General features: G+C 48.0%; 1 protein-coding gene across 7 annotated transcripts in view; it reads right to left on the bottom strand.

Moving 5' to 3' along the window:
- LOC107263230 (protein grainyhead) overlaps positions 1-3,136 on the bottom strand; it is a 42,650-nt gene extending 39,514 nt beyond the window's left edge. For all 7 annotated transcript variants that reach the window (XM_025080150.1, XM_025080157.1, XM_025080141.1 and 4 more), the window contains exons 1-2: positions 2,911-3,136; positions 1,110-1,381 (exon numbers count right to left, since the gene is read on the bottom strand). In XM_025080150.1, the coding sequence (XP_024935918.1) occupies positions 1,110-1,172 (63 nt within the window). In that variant the 5' untranslated portion in view covers positions 1,173-1,381; positions 2,911-3,136. The remainder of the gene's footprint in view (positions 1-1,109; positions 1,382-2,910) is intronic.
- Between the last annotated feature and the right edge of the window lie 11,218 nt (positions 3,137-14,354).

The raw sequence follows: 14,354 nt of genomic DNA, 5'->3' as shown, positions 1-14,354 counted from the left end.
CAATTTTTTTTTTTTTTTTTTTTTTTTAATGGATGAGAACGCTTCTCGTACCTATACCTCTCTCTCTCTGAGATTTATTATGGGAGACTGCAACGATGCATCGATTATGCGAAACACAAAGTCATTTCTTAATTTTTTTCATACGATTTATGCGGCGCAGACTACAAAATGGGTTTGAGAGGAAAAATAAAAAAATAAAAGATTTTTTGTACACGCTAAAAATTACATCGAGCCGGATAAATGTAAAATATGAAATTTAATAAAATACTTGTATCAAATTTCGGATCTTTGACGATTAGATTTTATTGATTTTGTGGGGAATAGAGTGAAAATAATATTTATCTGAAGTTTGAACTTTGACGTTTGCAGAGTCACAGTGCTCAAGTTAGATCCGTCGGTTAGGTATAGCTATGCGTTGGGGTAGGTCAGGGGCTTGGACTTATCAACAAGGCAATGCTTCTCCCAACGAATCGTTTTGGTCTCGTGATCGTAGGCACTTATGGTTCGACGCGGCAAGACTAATCGAAACGGTGGATTCCAGGTAATCGGATGTACGGTGAATTGCGCTGATAATATTAGATCCAATGGGATCTTCGTGTGGCTCGAGTAACATAGGCCAAACCCGAGCCGCGGCTGAGTGAGGGATATCGCGTGACGAGCGCCCGGCAAAATAACTCTCATTTTCTCAGTTTTGTCGAGTCGCGTCGTTTAATGTCTCCGCGACGTTTTAGAACGTAATACGTAAGTAAGTGCCGCGGCGCGGTCGACCATTATCCTCGTTATTAAGCCGAGGTGAGACGAAGCGAGTGAAATTGGCAGTGAGCGCGAGCGAGACGGCGATAGGCGCGAAGAGTGTAGCAAAAGGAGAACACGATAAAGACAGCACAGAGATACAAGGCGTATAGAAAGAGATCGAAATAAAGGTGAAAAGTATTAAAGAAAAAAAAAAAAAAAGAAAAAAGCCAAATAAATAAAACACGAACAACGACGAAGCAAACGAAAGGGACAGTGCGATAAGAATGAATATAAGCGATGTATGGTATAATGGGAAAAAAAAAAAAAAGAAAAAAAAATATGAAAACGAGGTAAATAGTGAAATTGTAACTAACCGGTGAGAGGGCCTCCTGCATATGCAGCGGTCCATTGTCAGCTTCATCGGTGCAGGTCGACATTTTAAATTCTCAAGTCTTCTTTTCTCCCTTCTTATCAGGTAGGCGAATGTGTCTGCTGGCAGTCTGGCAGCACGTTTCTTATTTTTTTCTTCTCTTCCTTTTAAATCTTACAACACGTACTTTCCTAGCTATGGCTACGAAGATAGTTTCTAGATATGGGGTAGTGTATCACAGGCTGCTGAGTAATATGGCACGTAAGAAGAGGGGACCTGCGGAGCAAAAATCGAAGAGACGAGGTTACGAAACCAGTCGGGCCGGCCCTGTTCGGCGGGCGCAAAACTGGAATACGGAGTCCGCCGGTAGTCTGGCGGATAGACAGGTGTAATAATAGATGTAACGAGGAAGCGGATCGAGTCTGAGTGACGGGGTCGCGTGGGAGGCGCGGGGGGTAGATCGAAGAAGAGGAAGAAGAAGAGGAAGAGGAAGAAGGAGATTGGCCATCAGGGGAAGGAGTAGCTACAGAGCGAAGAGCAGAGCAGAGCGAAGCAGGTTCGGCCGGTCTAACCTGATTCTCAAAGGAACCCTGCATCAGATTGGACCCACCTCTGTCTGCGGCTGTTTGTATTTCAAGTACCTACGCCCTCGCCGCCTACCGTTGCTCCAGACAGCCGGAGAGTAAGAGAGTAGAAGCGGCCGATAGGTACGTACCGCGTGCGACGTAACGACCAGGGAGACTGAGAATCCCAAGCGGCAGACCGACCGACCAACCTACTACTACTCCTCTTCTTCTTCTTCTTCTTCTTCCTCTTCTTCTTGAAACCAGCACGCTCCCGGTACCCGACAGTGTACTAAGGACTCTCTCGCGCGAACGATATTCGACACATTTAACCCAAGCACCAACGGGCCAGTTTCGAGATCGCGATATCGCCGGCGTTATATCAGTGTCTCAGTGATGCAGTGAAGCTACGGCCTACTTGGACCGATCGACCGATCGGCGCCCCGACGACGATCGGCTGCTCTTGGTTATGAGAAAGTGTCTTTCGACGGGCGAGCTTTGTGGATCGCATACGAGGCTCCGGTGCTGCCGAAACGGCCACGAGGTCTCGTCTCGGGAATTTACACGTGCTTCGAATGATCCTCGCGACACGTCCCACCTGACGTAAGGATCCCAACTCCGCGTGCGGTGCTCTGCGTCGCCTTCGGACGAAAGAGGCAACTTCTCTTCTCTCCGGTAGGTAACAGGTATTGCCGTGGCCCGTCGGCAGCAGCCAGAGTCAGTGCGTACTTATATCCGATGATTCTCGTTAACGTGATTTGGTTGACAGATTAAGAGGAAGTTCGAGCGTCGCGGAATTTAGCTACACCGAGACGCGGCAGTCGGGTACGGAGAGATTCGGTTAAAGAGAGAGAGAGAGAGAGAGAGAGAATTGGTGAATATGTGTGGGAGTGAGAGAGAGAGGGAAGGATGGGTGGAGATGTCCATAGTTCAGTAAGAAGACAGAGCGACAGAGTGAGAGAGAGACTGAGGAGGGGATTGGGATGGGTTCGCGAGAGAGGTAGGGGAGAGAGAGAGAGAGAGAGAGAGAGAGAGAGAGAGAGCGTGCAAGTGACAGAGAGAGCAACGAAGACACCAAGTACGGTTGGGCACAAGGAAGGAAGTGCTGAACCCACAGGCAGGAAGAAAGGACAGGCGTATTCTGGGTTACGGATGTTCAAGGAGATACAAGGGAGCGAGACGTATGGGTAGGAAAGTGTGTGCGAGTGAGAGATGTATAATAAAACGTCAGCGGATACTCACTTGTCGTGGTCTGTGCATTAGAGGGGAGAGTATGTGAAGTGGGTGCATTAGAATAGGGGGGCGAACTACAAACTACTGAGCGTCTCCTTTAAGTTCCGGATCACATCTCCGCGGATAGTGTCACTTGCGGTACCCGCGGCTTCGGCACTTTTACGGCCGCGCGCGGACCGACGCGCAAAGCCCCCGAACAGTAGGAACTGCGGGGCGGCGGTGGCGGGCGGCGGCGGCGACGAACAGCAGCAGCAGAGCAGCAACAACAAGAACAACCGGATCACGAGGAAAGGTCCGGCGACAACGGCAGCCCCGCGTGCTCCTGTCCCGATGGCTGCTTTGTGAAACCGATGGTCGCGCGCGCGCGCCCCTTTGCACAGCCGCTCGTATCACTCCGCGCACTCCCGTGTAGTTATCCGAACGCACTGTGTGTCACACCTGCCTCACCGGAGGATTCCTCCCGAGTCTCTCGGTGTCTCTCGTACTCGGAGTCCCTCAGCGTGGCGCTCGGGCGCTGCCAAGAGGCACAAGGTAAGGCAGGCTCTATTCTCTACCAAAGTTAGCCGCTGCTGCAACCAACAAACGAACGGTGCTCGGACCTCGGAGTTCTCTTCTCTCGGGAGAGGCAACATGGCCGCCCCAGCATCCCAGCCTCCCAGCCTCCCCCTTTCTCCATCGCCATCTCAGTCGGCATCTTCCTTTCTCTATCTACGCCTCTCGCTCGCACCTCGGCCGACTCCCACTCCCGCGAGCGAGCGAACGAGCGAACGACCGACCGACCGACCGAACCTTGCCTGTGTGTACACGGGAGACCCTGAGGCTCTCCTCGGCTCTGCTGAGATCTCTGCGAGCGCCGCCGCCGCCGCCGCCGCCGCCGCCGCCACGACGCTCGGAGACAAGAGAGTAAGCGCGCAGGTAGCCGAAGCTACTTTGAAGAAGGACGCTGTCTCGTGAGAGCGCAGCATCCGAGAAGGACCGAGAGTGCATCTTCGACCTGCACGGATACAAACAGAGCATCGAGTCATCGACGAGGCACCCGGAGGCCCCGGCCACCCGGCCATCCGGCATTATCCTTTGCTCCTCCTTCGCCTAGTACCCTCGTTCCGTCTCTCTTCTTACTCAACCTTTATCCATTTCACGTCTCTGTCCCTTCGTCTCTTACTCTCTCGCTCTGCCTCGTCTCTCTCGGGCGCTCCCCCCCACTTCTCGCGCCACCTTCAGAAGGATACCTGAGAGTCCGAGCAGCCAGGGACGTAGGAGCGAGGGAGCCGGCGAACATGTGAACCCACGTTGAAGGAAGAGGCGCGCGCGCTTCCAGACGACCGAGTCGCGCCTGTTCGCCAGGAGGAAGACGGACGGTGGGACAAGGAGGGGAAGCGGGAGGAGGACGAAGGAGGAGGACGCACAACGCACCGGCGGATGGACGGACGCAGACCGAGGCTCCGAGTGGAGGAAGGAACGTGCGATGAGGATAGCGAAGGCAGAGGCGGCAGGAGCGGAGGCTGGACCGAGGCCGGAGGCTGCCGAGAGAGCTGGAGATAGAGCTCGCCGGTGCACGGAGTGGGAGGGTGTACCAACGGCAGGCACGCTAGAGGGAAGGAGTGCGTGAAGCTATAGCGGCCAGCAGATTAAAAGAAGAAAAAGAAAAGATGGAATTAAAAGAAGAAAAAAATGGTGAAAAATGGGCACCCAGCGAGAGAAGACAGCCTCGGGCTATACCGCCTAATGCGACCCTGCTCAGGGAAGCATTCGATGCTAACATACCGTACGCACCGTGGAAAATTTTCAATTGCTCCCCGATCAGTCGATTCCCTTGAGATAACCGTGATAAACATTAAATACCAGATGGAACGTATCGGCAATCACTTAACTCCATGTTATCCCAAATTTTCTTTGTAGATCGTCGACCAATTATCTTTTACTACCAAATCTTTTTATCTCCTGATAAAAAAATTTTTTACTCCATTTCCAACTTCTATCACGATAACCTTTCGGCGTGACGTAGTATACTCGCGTCAAATCTTTCTCCATCTCCATTAACTCGATATCCCCTCCGACAGTCACCGTCGTGCGAATCTTCGATCGGGATGCTTTACGCCAATACACTCGATTATCCTCAGTAGGATGTATCGTGTACTCGACTAATTAGTCGCGTACAGTGAAGTTATTACTCTTCTTAATGGACGAGATGTGTCGGTGAGCATCGCTTGCGCGGGCGTCGGGGCGTTGAAGTCTCCGTAGCCCGGTTAAACGCGTTCGTATACGTATAATGGTTCTCAACCGGTTCCCTGCTTTCATTCAGAAGGAACTTGAACAGATAGATGGTTACCTATATAGTATGTACCTGTTGCATATATATATATATATATATACACACTTGGATCTTTCAACACCAGTTACCCCCAATCTCAAAACCAGGGTACGACACCATTTTTCTTCCGTATTGTGCCCGTACCTAATTTCCTTTCAATTATTACATATAGATATATATATATATGTATACTAAAAAGTTGATAAGAATTATCAATATATATCAAACTCATGATTTCTTGCCACTGTTATGAATATCTGTAATCGCAATTGCTGTATATTATTATATTATTAATAATTATCTTTATCAATCAAATTTTTAACCATTGCAATGGTCAGTACCCAAGAGCCTCGTTTACAATTTGCTGATAATAACCTGGAAATTTTTAATTCGTACACGATCGCAAACCGATCGCTCTCGGCTTATTCTCGATTAAAAGTCCTGGTCGATTCAGAGCCTGATAAATTTGAGCGATGCGGGCCTGGAGCAGCGCGAGGCAGCTCAGCACGGACGCCGAGGACTCGGAGCGTAACTTCTTTCGCGTACTTGAAAATCGTTAGGGTCCTTAAGGCGTGCGCGCGTCGCTCGATGCGAATAGAAACAGTTATAGCTATACTGACACGTAACACGGTACCCGTATAAAGATTAAGACGGGATCGTCGGAGTTTTCGTTTATCATAGTCTCTCGGTCTTCCAGAGACATTGGGAAGTGATCGACAAAATTTATAGCACAGTTTACGAGAGAAGCGTTAAAATACGTTGAGAGCAAAAGAAATAATTTTAATAAATTCCACGAGTATGAGTGCCCATAAAGGTGGGACGTTCGAACGCTGCTAAAGGTTAAATAATATTTCTTTTTTTTTTTCCATCTCGAAACTTTTAATATCTACGTTTCTCATCCATACTGCATATAATTTTTTGATGAGCTATGTAATCGACGTACATATATACCCATATCTATATATCTTAGCGCGTCTCTAAAATCCTATATATATACATATATATACGAAAAAAATGAAATACCAAGCAACGGTAAGTTACAGGTAGGATCGAAAGTCGATTAATAATTTTGAAAATTTCAATCGATCGAAATATCATGAAATCGTATAATTTCAAATTTTACTCAAATTACCCGCCTTTTATTCTATCCCAACTGAACGTCCACGTTGTACCACGGAATCGGGCGCCTTTGGCAAATAAAAGCGAAGCGTAAAAACAACATATTAACCAGTCTATTATCACCATACTGGACGACTAAATAATTATTGACACAAGAGTGCCAAAGTTCTTTTTTAAAATTTTCATTTAGTCACTCGGCCCAAACAAGTCCCGGAGTAACAATGCATCGTTCCAGCAGTGCGCAATACTACAGAATCAAAAATGTATATATGCAGTTAAACGTAGAAGCTTTTCTCAGTGCTGACCCTTTTTTTTTTTCTTCTCCTAATAGTATACCACCATAGTGCAGACCAGTGTTCCCGAGTCACATCAGTGACCCCGCGTTACTCCAGGTTGGGTTCACCAAGTACGAAACTTCCTACCTGCTTCACGGTAGAGGGATGCTGTATCTATACACCTCTGTACCAGGCTCTCTATCTATATACCTGTCTATACCAAGAGAGCCACGTCCTCGGATACCCAGTTGGGATGGTGCACCATAGAAAGTTTTTAAGCCGCGATGCACCTGTCAGGTCGAGAACACCCCCATCAGGATCTACCTGCCTAAGCGTCAAAAGCCAAAACCTTTTCAAAAGAGATATCCCTTAAACCATATAATTCGGTATAGTGAGTTCGACCTCGAAAGGCAACCAAGTACCAGTCGGCCATACTAAAAAATTTCATGTTACATAAAAATACAAATCAATTTTTTCTTAAAACTTAATTTAGCCCAATACCTTCGTCCAGCATCCAAAATATTTCATGGACCATTATTTTAATGTATCAAACAATACACCTACGCTCTCACGTATCTCCGAGCAACGAAATTATTGTATATATCTTAGTTCGTGAGGTTCCCGTAATTTCGCGCATGCGCAACGTTACCCGCGTACATCTCTCCCTGCTTCATTCCACGCGTCTCCTTCTGGCCTCGTACGTACCGGTAGGTGGCTCACTCGTAAATCCCTTGTACCCTGCAGTGGGATATATTATCTTAAGAAGGGTAGGCAACGCTGCGATAGATACGCTCGTAGCAATACAGGCGACAGTCAGATGGGCTATTGGAAAAAGATGTACGCTAACGTCAATGTTCGCACGAAGGCAAGAAACTGCAATGGCATGCATATACAGGCGTTTACTATCAGCAAATTGCGATACCCGCGGGCCTGACAGCTTTGTGGGCACCTTTGCGTTATTAATTATGATCAGGCATGCGAGACGATTCTTACGTACGTATACAGTGTTTCTAAGAAACTGGCTACCGCTCGTATTTCCATCTATATCCACAGCAGGTACCAAGCAGCGATGCTTATACTTTATTGATCCAACCTTTAATGAGAGCAGTCGGGATTTATATATATACGTATATATAAAATGCATCCCTATAAACATATCAAATTTATTGATAAAATTTAATATTTAATCCACCAAATTCCTTCGCCTTGATCCACGTTGCTTTTCCTGTGCTTCCTAGTCCTGCTGTGTCATTTACACCTCGGGGCTATGCGACCATTGCGTAAGAGTCACGCGTACGTGTAAATTGCGTTGAGGTATAGTCTAATTAGAGAGCGTCTGAATTGTTTCGTTCCCACCGGCTCGATGAGGTTAGGTCCCTTTATGCGCGGGACTGTACCTAACGCGGGCTTTTCAAACGTGGCGGAAGGAAATTTTGAAAAATTCAAATACGAATAAATCGACTTGCGCCAATGGTACTTTATGTATCTCGTGTTTCGATTATATTCTTTTGGTCGCGACAGTAAACTGGTAATCGGAAAATTCAACCGTTTGATCCTGTACGGTAGATCCTCGGCATCCTGATAAATTCTCGATGCACCGTTGCATCAGGGGTAAGTGAGATAGTAAAGTGGATCTAATAGCCAGAGACAAACCTTACGCGTATCTGTTTAAATTTCTGGTTGTATATAGTCTGTTGGGCATAACTCTCTCGTAGCTGAATTCAGTGACAACTTACCGCAGTCTTGTGGATATTATCAGAGTTCAGGTATACGTGCACAATTGCACGTGTGTATATGCACTTTAAATGCATACAGCCGGTGGGCTGGCACTGTGGCCAATGGGTACCAGTGTAAATCATAATGCATAACCATTCCACTCTAAAGCTCCACCTACCGATGCACTTCGAGCCTCCGTTACTATTATCACCTATGTCCGCCTGCTATATTTCAAGCGCTCTTACACTCTACTTAAGCCGTTTAACCGTTCTTATACGGTTCGCCTGAAATCGGTTATTTATTGGATCAGGCGTGATCATCGAGCTTGAAGATTTTACGAGTGACTCTGATACTCGTACTTTTTTCCCATTGCTTTTCCCTGCTGATAGTAAAAACTCTATCTTATGGTTTAACGATAAGGGATGTTGGGAGAATTTTGTCGAAAACTTCAAGAATTTTCATTAGGATTACTATACGCGTCTTGAGGACTAGGTGGATGTAGATTATATATATATATATATATACTCTGGAATTTCTTGAGACGGCAGGAAGGTCCCGTGCTATTTTTAGGCATTAAAATCGCTCCATAAATTAAAAGTGTAAAAGGACAACGATATCCTGGAATGGCGGACGAGCCGAGTACGAGAATCGTACTCAGGCAATCTTTATAAGCTTGCATTTGGTCCTCGTGAGATAAGCCCATAGCATGACCTGACTTAACACTTGGAAAGGTACGAGGAAAAAAAAAAGAAAAAATGGAAAATTTTGAACGGCGGGGGGGGGTAAAGGAAACGAAAGGATATCGGTTGACGAAAATATAAAATGTCTTTTATCGAGGGAATCGGTTACGAGGTAATCGAAGTGAATTCCACGTGGTCTCCTTGAAAGTTGCAGTTAAGTTTGAAGGGGGAAAAAAAAATTTGTCGGCCCTGACGCGAACGGATTCGAAAGTTACGATAAATCCGAAGATTTTCAACTGGCCGTAAATTTCAGACAGGGTTATGTAACACACCGACTCTACACTGGTACATACTCGGAGACTTTTACTCTGTCGGATTATAACGATGCGCTGCCGTGCATCGTCACCCATAATCATGACGATCGGCAATGGTAGTTGGGGAAGGTCTATAAATCAATGTAATTTTTTTTGGGTCAATATCCTGCAAGTAAAGTTCGATAATGACAAATCGATTTCGTGGACGTGAAAATCGTTAGCGAGGAGTCCGTGGAATTTGGTGGAAAATTGCACGGTGAAGGAAGCGAAAACGAGTAAGGAAAAACGGTCGGGGCAAAGGGATACGTTGGACGTTATAAAGGTAGCAGGAAGCGAAGACACGTGAAGACGTACCGTTGAAAATTGAAAATGGACCTGACAATAACAAGAATCGCGTTTACAGTCTGAGAGTGGAGTTACTGTCCAGTTCTCACCGAAGGGGGTAGATGGTAAGAGCATACAGAGAGAGGCACGAGAGGTATACGTAGCATGCAGGTGAAGGAAGGTCCCGTATGCAGACACGTAAAGGTACGCATCCCACTAGGTATATATAATAATTATAGTAAAGCCTGTTTAGCTGGCCACGGCGTATAAGAAAAAGGGGAGCAAGCTCGTAAGACACGTGAAACTGACCAATAGATCCGGTTTAGCGAGTTTCCGGATTCCGGGGGTCATCGACGGCGCACATCCCTGTATATGCCCAGCTCATTTATTTTGGTGAGGTCAACCCTTTCCACGACCCTCCGGTCACCCGTTTACGACCTGCCCGGTATACTCACCCCTTTCGGCTCTCCGAGGATGTCCATCCGCATATATTATCGGTATGAGAAATCCGGTTTTCGATAATACAAGCACTCCGCTCTGCGAATAACCTGCATTCGGTATGATCGCCAGACGCTTGGGGTGACACTTGGCCAAGGTGGACCTTGTCCGAGGGATGACCACGGATGACCAGAGTTCCTCGGGGCGCAAGGGTAGCTGGTAGTATTTTTTAAAAAGTACGTCCGGCGCTAGTCGTTCGGTGGGAACTAAAACCTGATCGGGGGAGTTCTGGCCCATTTGCAAAGCAGAGGCTCGTTTGCGTCGGGCCCTTCCTCCGAGTGAATGCCAGCCGGTAGCAGCGCGCGGCGCGACAATGGGCATCGAAATTTAGCAACCGAAGAAGAGGATTACTCGGAGTCGCGAGGATAGCCGAAGAGGTGGATGATCGTTACGTGTCCCCTCCCCATGGGAAAAACCAGACCGGACGTTGGTCAACGGAACTCTTTTGATAAGTGCCTGTATGCACGGTGCCTCCTGTATGCGTAGATCCATTCAAGAGACGAGTCGGTGGCTTCTGTGCCGGCCTTCTGCTGCTTGGGGATACTTTTCTAACGGGGACAAATGTCCTGGCTAACAGTTACGACCAAGCGAACGGTTCCACGAGTTACGTTCCATACGGTCCAACTGACTTCGGCATCTGCCTCTTTATCGTCCTTTCATGAGATTCCAAAGACACTGCATGAGAATTCGATTAGGTACTATGGGCATTGATATCTACTATATAGCGCCTTGCCAGCAAGTTATCTCTACCGATCGAAACGGGCAGACAGTGTAGGTCTTTTGTTTCCTTTCCTTATTCGTTCTTTTTGTTTCACCACCAAGCCTGTCGGAAGTGTCACGATAGCCGAACTTATGCGCTTGGCCAGGAGAAATAAAAAATACAGGACGCGAACCACATCGGGTCTTGTTCGACAACCACGCATTGTCAGCAAGTGATCCAGTTGCAGCGGTGAGGTGATAGGTGGTCCCGCTCCAGAAGGCTATTCGAAGTACTGTTTTATTATTTTCGCCTTTTTTTCTTATGACCCTCGTAAATAAAGCAGCGAACACAGCCGACTGTACCGAACCAAGCCGACCCTGACTCTGCCATTAAAACCAAAAGATAAGTCCTGGTAATTGTTTTAGTCTCCAAAAAAAAAAAATCTAATTAAATCATGAGACATATCTCGCAGGACCAATATCGAGGTATATTAATGACTGATCAAATATTTTTCACAAACAATCCAACCCCGCCCAAATTTCATAAAATTATACGGACCATTAATTATCTGTGTAATTAACGAATCAAGCTTGCTCACGCAACTCCTTGTGTAACGCGTATCGCGTGGGTATGAAAACAATATATATATATAGGAGCTTCCAACGAAAGTTAGTGTTCTTTCCAAAATAGGAAAGAGAGAGTACTGGAGGTGGCTCTTCCCGGCTGAAAAAATCTTGAGAATCTCGAGCGTCATAATTTTCGAGCGCCACTCGTATCGGAGTCCCAAGTGCCAGAGACCGGAGGAAGACCACGGAGTCCAAAGACCCAAGGAAGCTCGATGATTTTATTAGACCCAGCAAAGTAGCTATCGGTACGTCCCAGCCAGTGGACGTTGCGTAGGTATTCAGGATTGAATTTACGGTATTGCCCGAAAGCGTATACCGGGTACAGTATAGAGGAGCGAATGTAATAGCTGCCGCGGTGGCCGATGGGAACGCCAAGAAACGGAGAGCCTATCGGTAATTATTTATCGGACGATCCTGAATGAGCGTCACGTACGGAGAGCCGATCGTCCAGGTATATCAGCATTCAGAGTATTAGGTAGGAGCTCGTAGTCGTCGCGGCAGAAAGAAATTGGTCGCTCGGCCGGCTGAACGCCGCTGATGACGGTATTGCGACGCGACGTTATGCGACCTGATAGCTGCACCAGGAGGCGGCGCCGCGACGTTCGACAAGCCTACCTTCGTCGAGGAGTCCTGAAGTCGAGGACCCATTGGCCACCGCAATGACCAATCATCATTTGACATTCTTTCACCTCGGTCGTAGTATAACCCACACGCGTCGACTAGCCGGCAGCTCATGTGCTCATGTGGTCAGGACGTATGCGTATAGCTCTCGGCGTCTCTTGGTAACCGCATGCGTCCACATATGCGTGTGCGCACGTATCCACGCATGTCTCTCGGCTCGGTACCTTCTCGATGCCTTCTTGGTGCTTTGCCCGATAGGCACGCATCTCGTGCGTCTGTGCGTCTGTGCGGGTCGCTGCTATCTGGCATCGACCATAGGTGGACACTCGCGTGCATATAGCGATATCAGGCTATATATAGAGTCTTATAGATAATGGGAGTAAAAAGAGCTCGATCGGCCGTTTAACGAATTTAGAAAAAAAAAAAAAATTTCAACGTCAAATAAAAACATTGAGATTACGATTGAGAGGTTCCGATTCTTATCGACGTCAAATCGATTCACGGATCACAGATTCAATTTGGGATGTCGCTGAGACATCCTGACCTTTGTCGGATCATCGTTCTCCGACCTTTAGGTTTATACGATTCGTGACCAGTGGTGGGTAACTACTTGTCCCTGGGTGCATAAGAATATCGAATCGTGTCGATGGGATCGGATTGAATCCCATGCCGAGTAACTATTACCTCTGTCGATTATACGCATAGAAACTGCCCATAATCCAAGCCTAACAGCATCCAGAAAATGGTACCCGGCGTTATCGAGGAAACAGTCCCGTTAAGAAAAACAAGGAAAACCCATAAGGAATACCTGGACACGAAGAAGCCCATGCCGGTGTTTACCTAAAGTTTCCTAATGATTCACCGATTATACACACTAGCGTCATTAGGTACTTTCTAAGTCGATACTCATACGCATACAGCCGACCGGAGCCAGAGGATCGAGCTCTGGCAGGGACACGCGGTGCTAGGAGAGCAGAGCAAGGCGCGTTAGGCGCGTTAGGCGCGTTTCAGTCGATTTGGTTCTGGCGCGTCGTCGCGCAGTGATACGCTTTGATACTCGCACGGGGCACGGGGCACGGCTCGCAGGACACGGGGGTTGTTGACTCTGTGAGTGAAGGAAAAACGGCAACTTAGGTATTCGAGAGCTGCGCCCTGTACTGTGCGAGAGCTCGGAGCAGACCAGTTCAGCGAATTGAGTATCTACTCGGCTACGTCTTACCACCAGACATTTCCCTACCTATTATGGCACACGGATCGAGTTGGCCTAGCGGAATTTACTCGGAAACCGAGAGAAGCGAGACGTCGCGTCACGTGTACAGGGTGTGGAAAAATGATGGAACCTTAAGAGAAAAGAATTCGGTAGCCAATCGCGTGGCAGGACTCGGGCACGATACGTTTACTGAACGTCTCTATATAAACGTGGAAGAAAAGAAATCTAGCGTACTTACGCAGCCCCGCGTAAGATTCAAGTGTAAACGTCCGAGCGTCCCGTATCTTTACGAGGCATCGTTTATCGATATCGCGAGGCAGGGCCGTACCCGTCCGTGCACCGGGCCCCCGCCCGTGCTAAGTGGAGACACGACCAGCGCATTAGGCACGGACGGGCCCGTAATGACGTTTTCATTCTAATAAATGGTGCATACGCCTCGGACGAAAAAGAAGCGTAGGTCGTTGTCCAGGATCGGAGTCCCTCTTCCCGTGGTACGTACAAGGGAGATGATTCTCTCGAGTGCCGGTCGATACGTCGGACCCGAGGTGGCTCATCCGAGGGCCCCTCGCCAAGGGGGACCTCATGGTCCGTACGGCCGAGGGGACAGCCACGGCCAGAGCCAGGGCCATATAGCCATACAGCCGTATAGCCATATAGCCATATAGCCATATAGTCGGAGGCTACTCTCGCGCGCGCTCCTTCGTTTCGTGTAAGCTATACATATATATATATACGGCAGCGATATAGGTATACGAGTATCCCTCAAGCCAGAGGACGGCTGCTGGGGAAGACAGGGCGTGGTCGCGATCTCCCGCGCCGCGAAACGCGTTTATTTGGTCGATCTTTTCCCCCGTTTCAATTTCTCTTTTTCTACCTTTTTCTTCTTACTCTTATTTCTCCTCGGTTTCCAATCGGCGACTCCGGGCCCGGTGTGCGTGCCTACGTGCCTACGTGAACCCGCTGCGTGTGTCGCGTCGCATCGGAAGGCGCGTCACGCGCTGCAACTCGTTCGCCGCGCAGCCTGCGACTCGAGAGAACGGAAGGGGCAAAAACTGCCCC

The sequence above is a fragment of the Cephus cinctus genome, unplaced genomic scaffold, assembly GCF_000341935.2.
Source record: "Cephus cinctus unplaced genomic scaffold, Ccin1 Ccin1_scaffold0013, whole genome shotgun sequence".
In the NCBI taxonomy this organism is placed as follows: domain Eukaryota; kingdom Metazoa; phylum Arthropoda; class Insecta; order Hymenoptera; family Cephidae; genus Cephus; species Cephus cinctus.
This window is presented reverse-complemented; position numbering and strand designations above follow the sequence as displayed.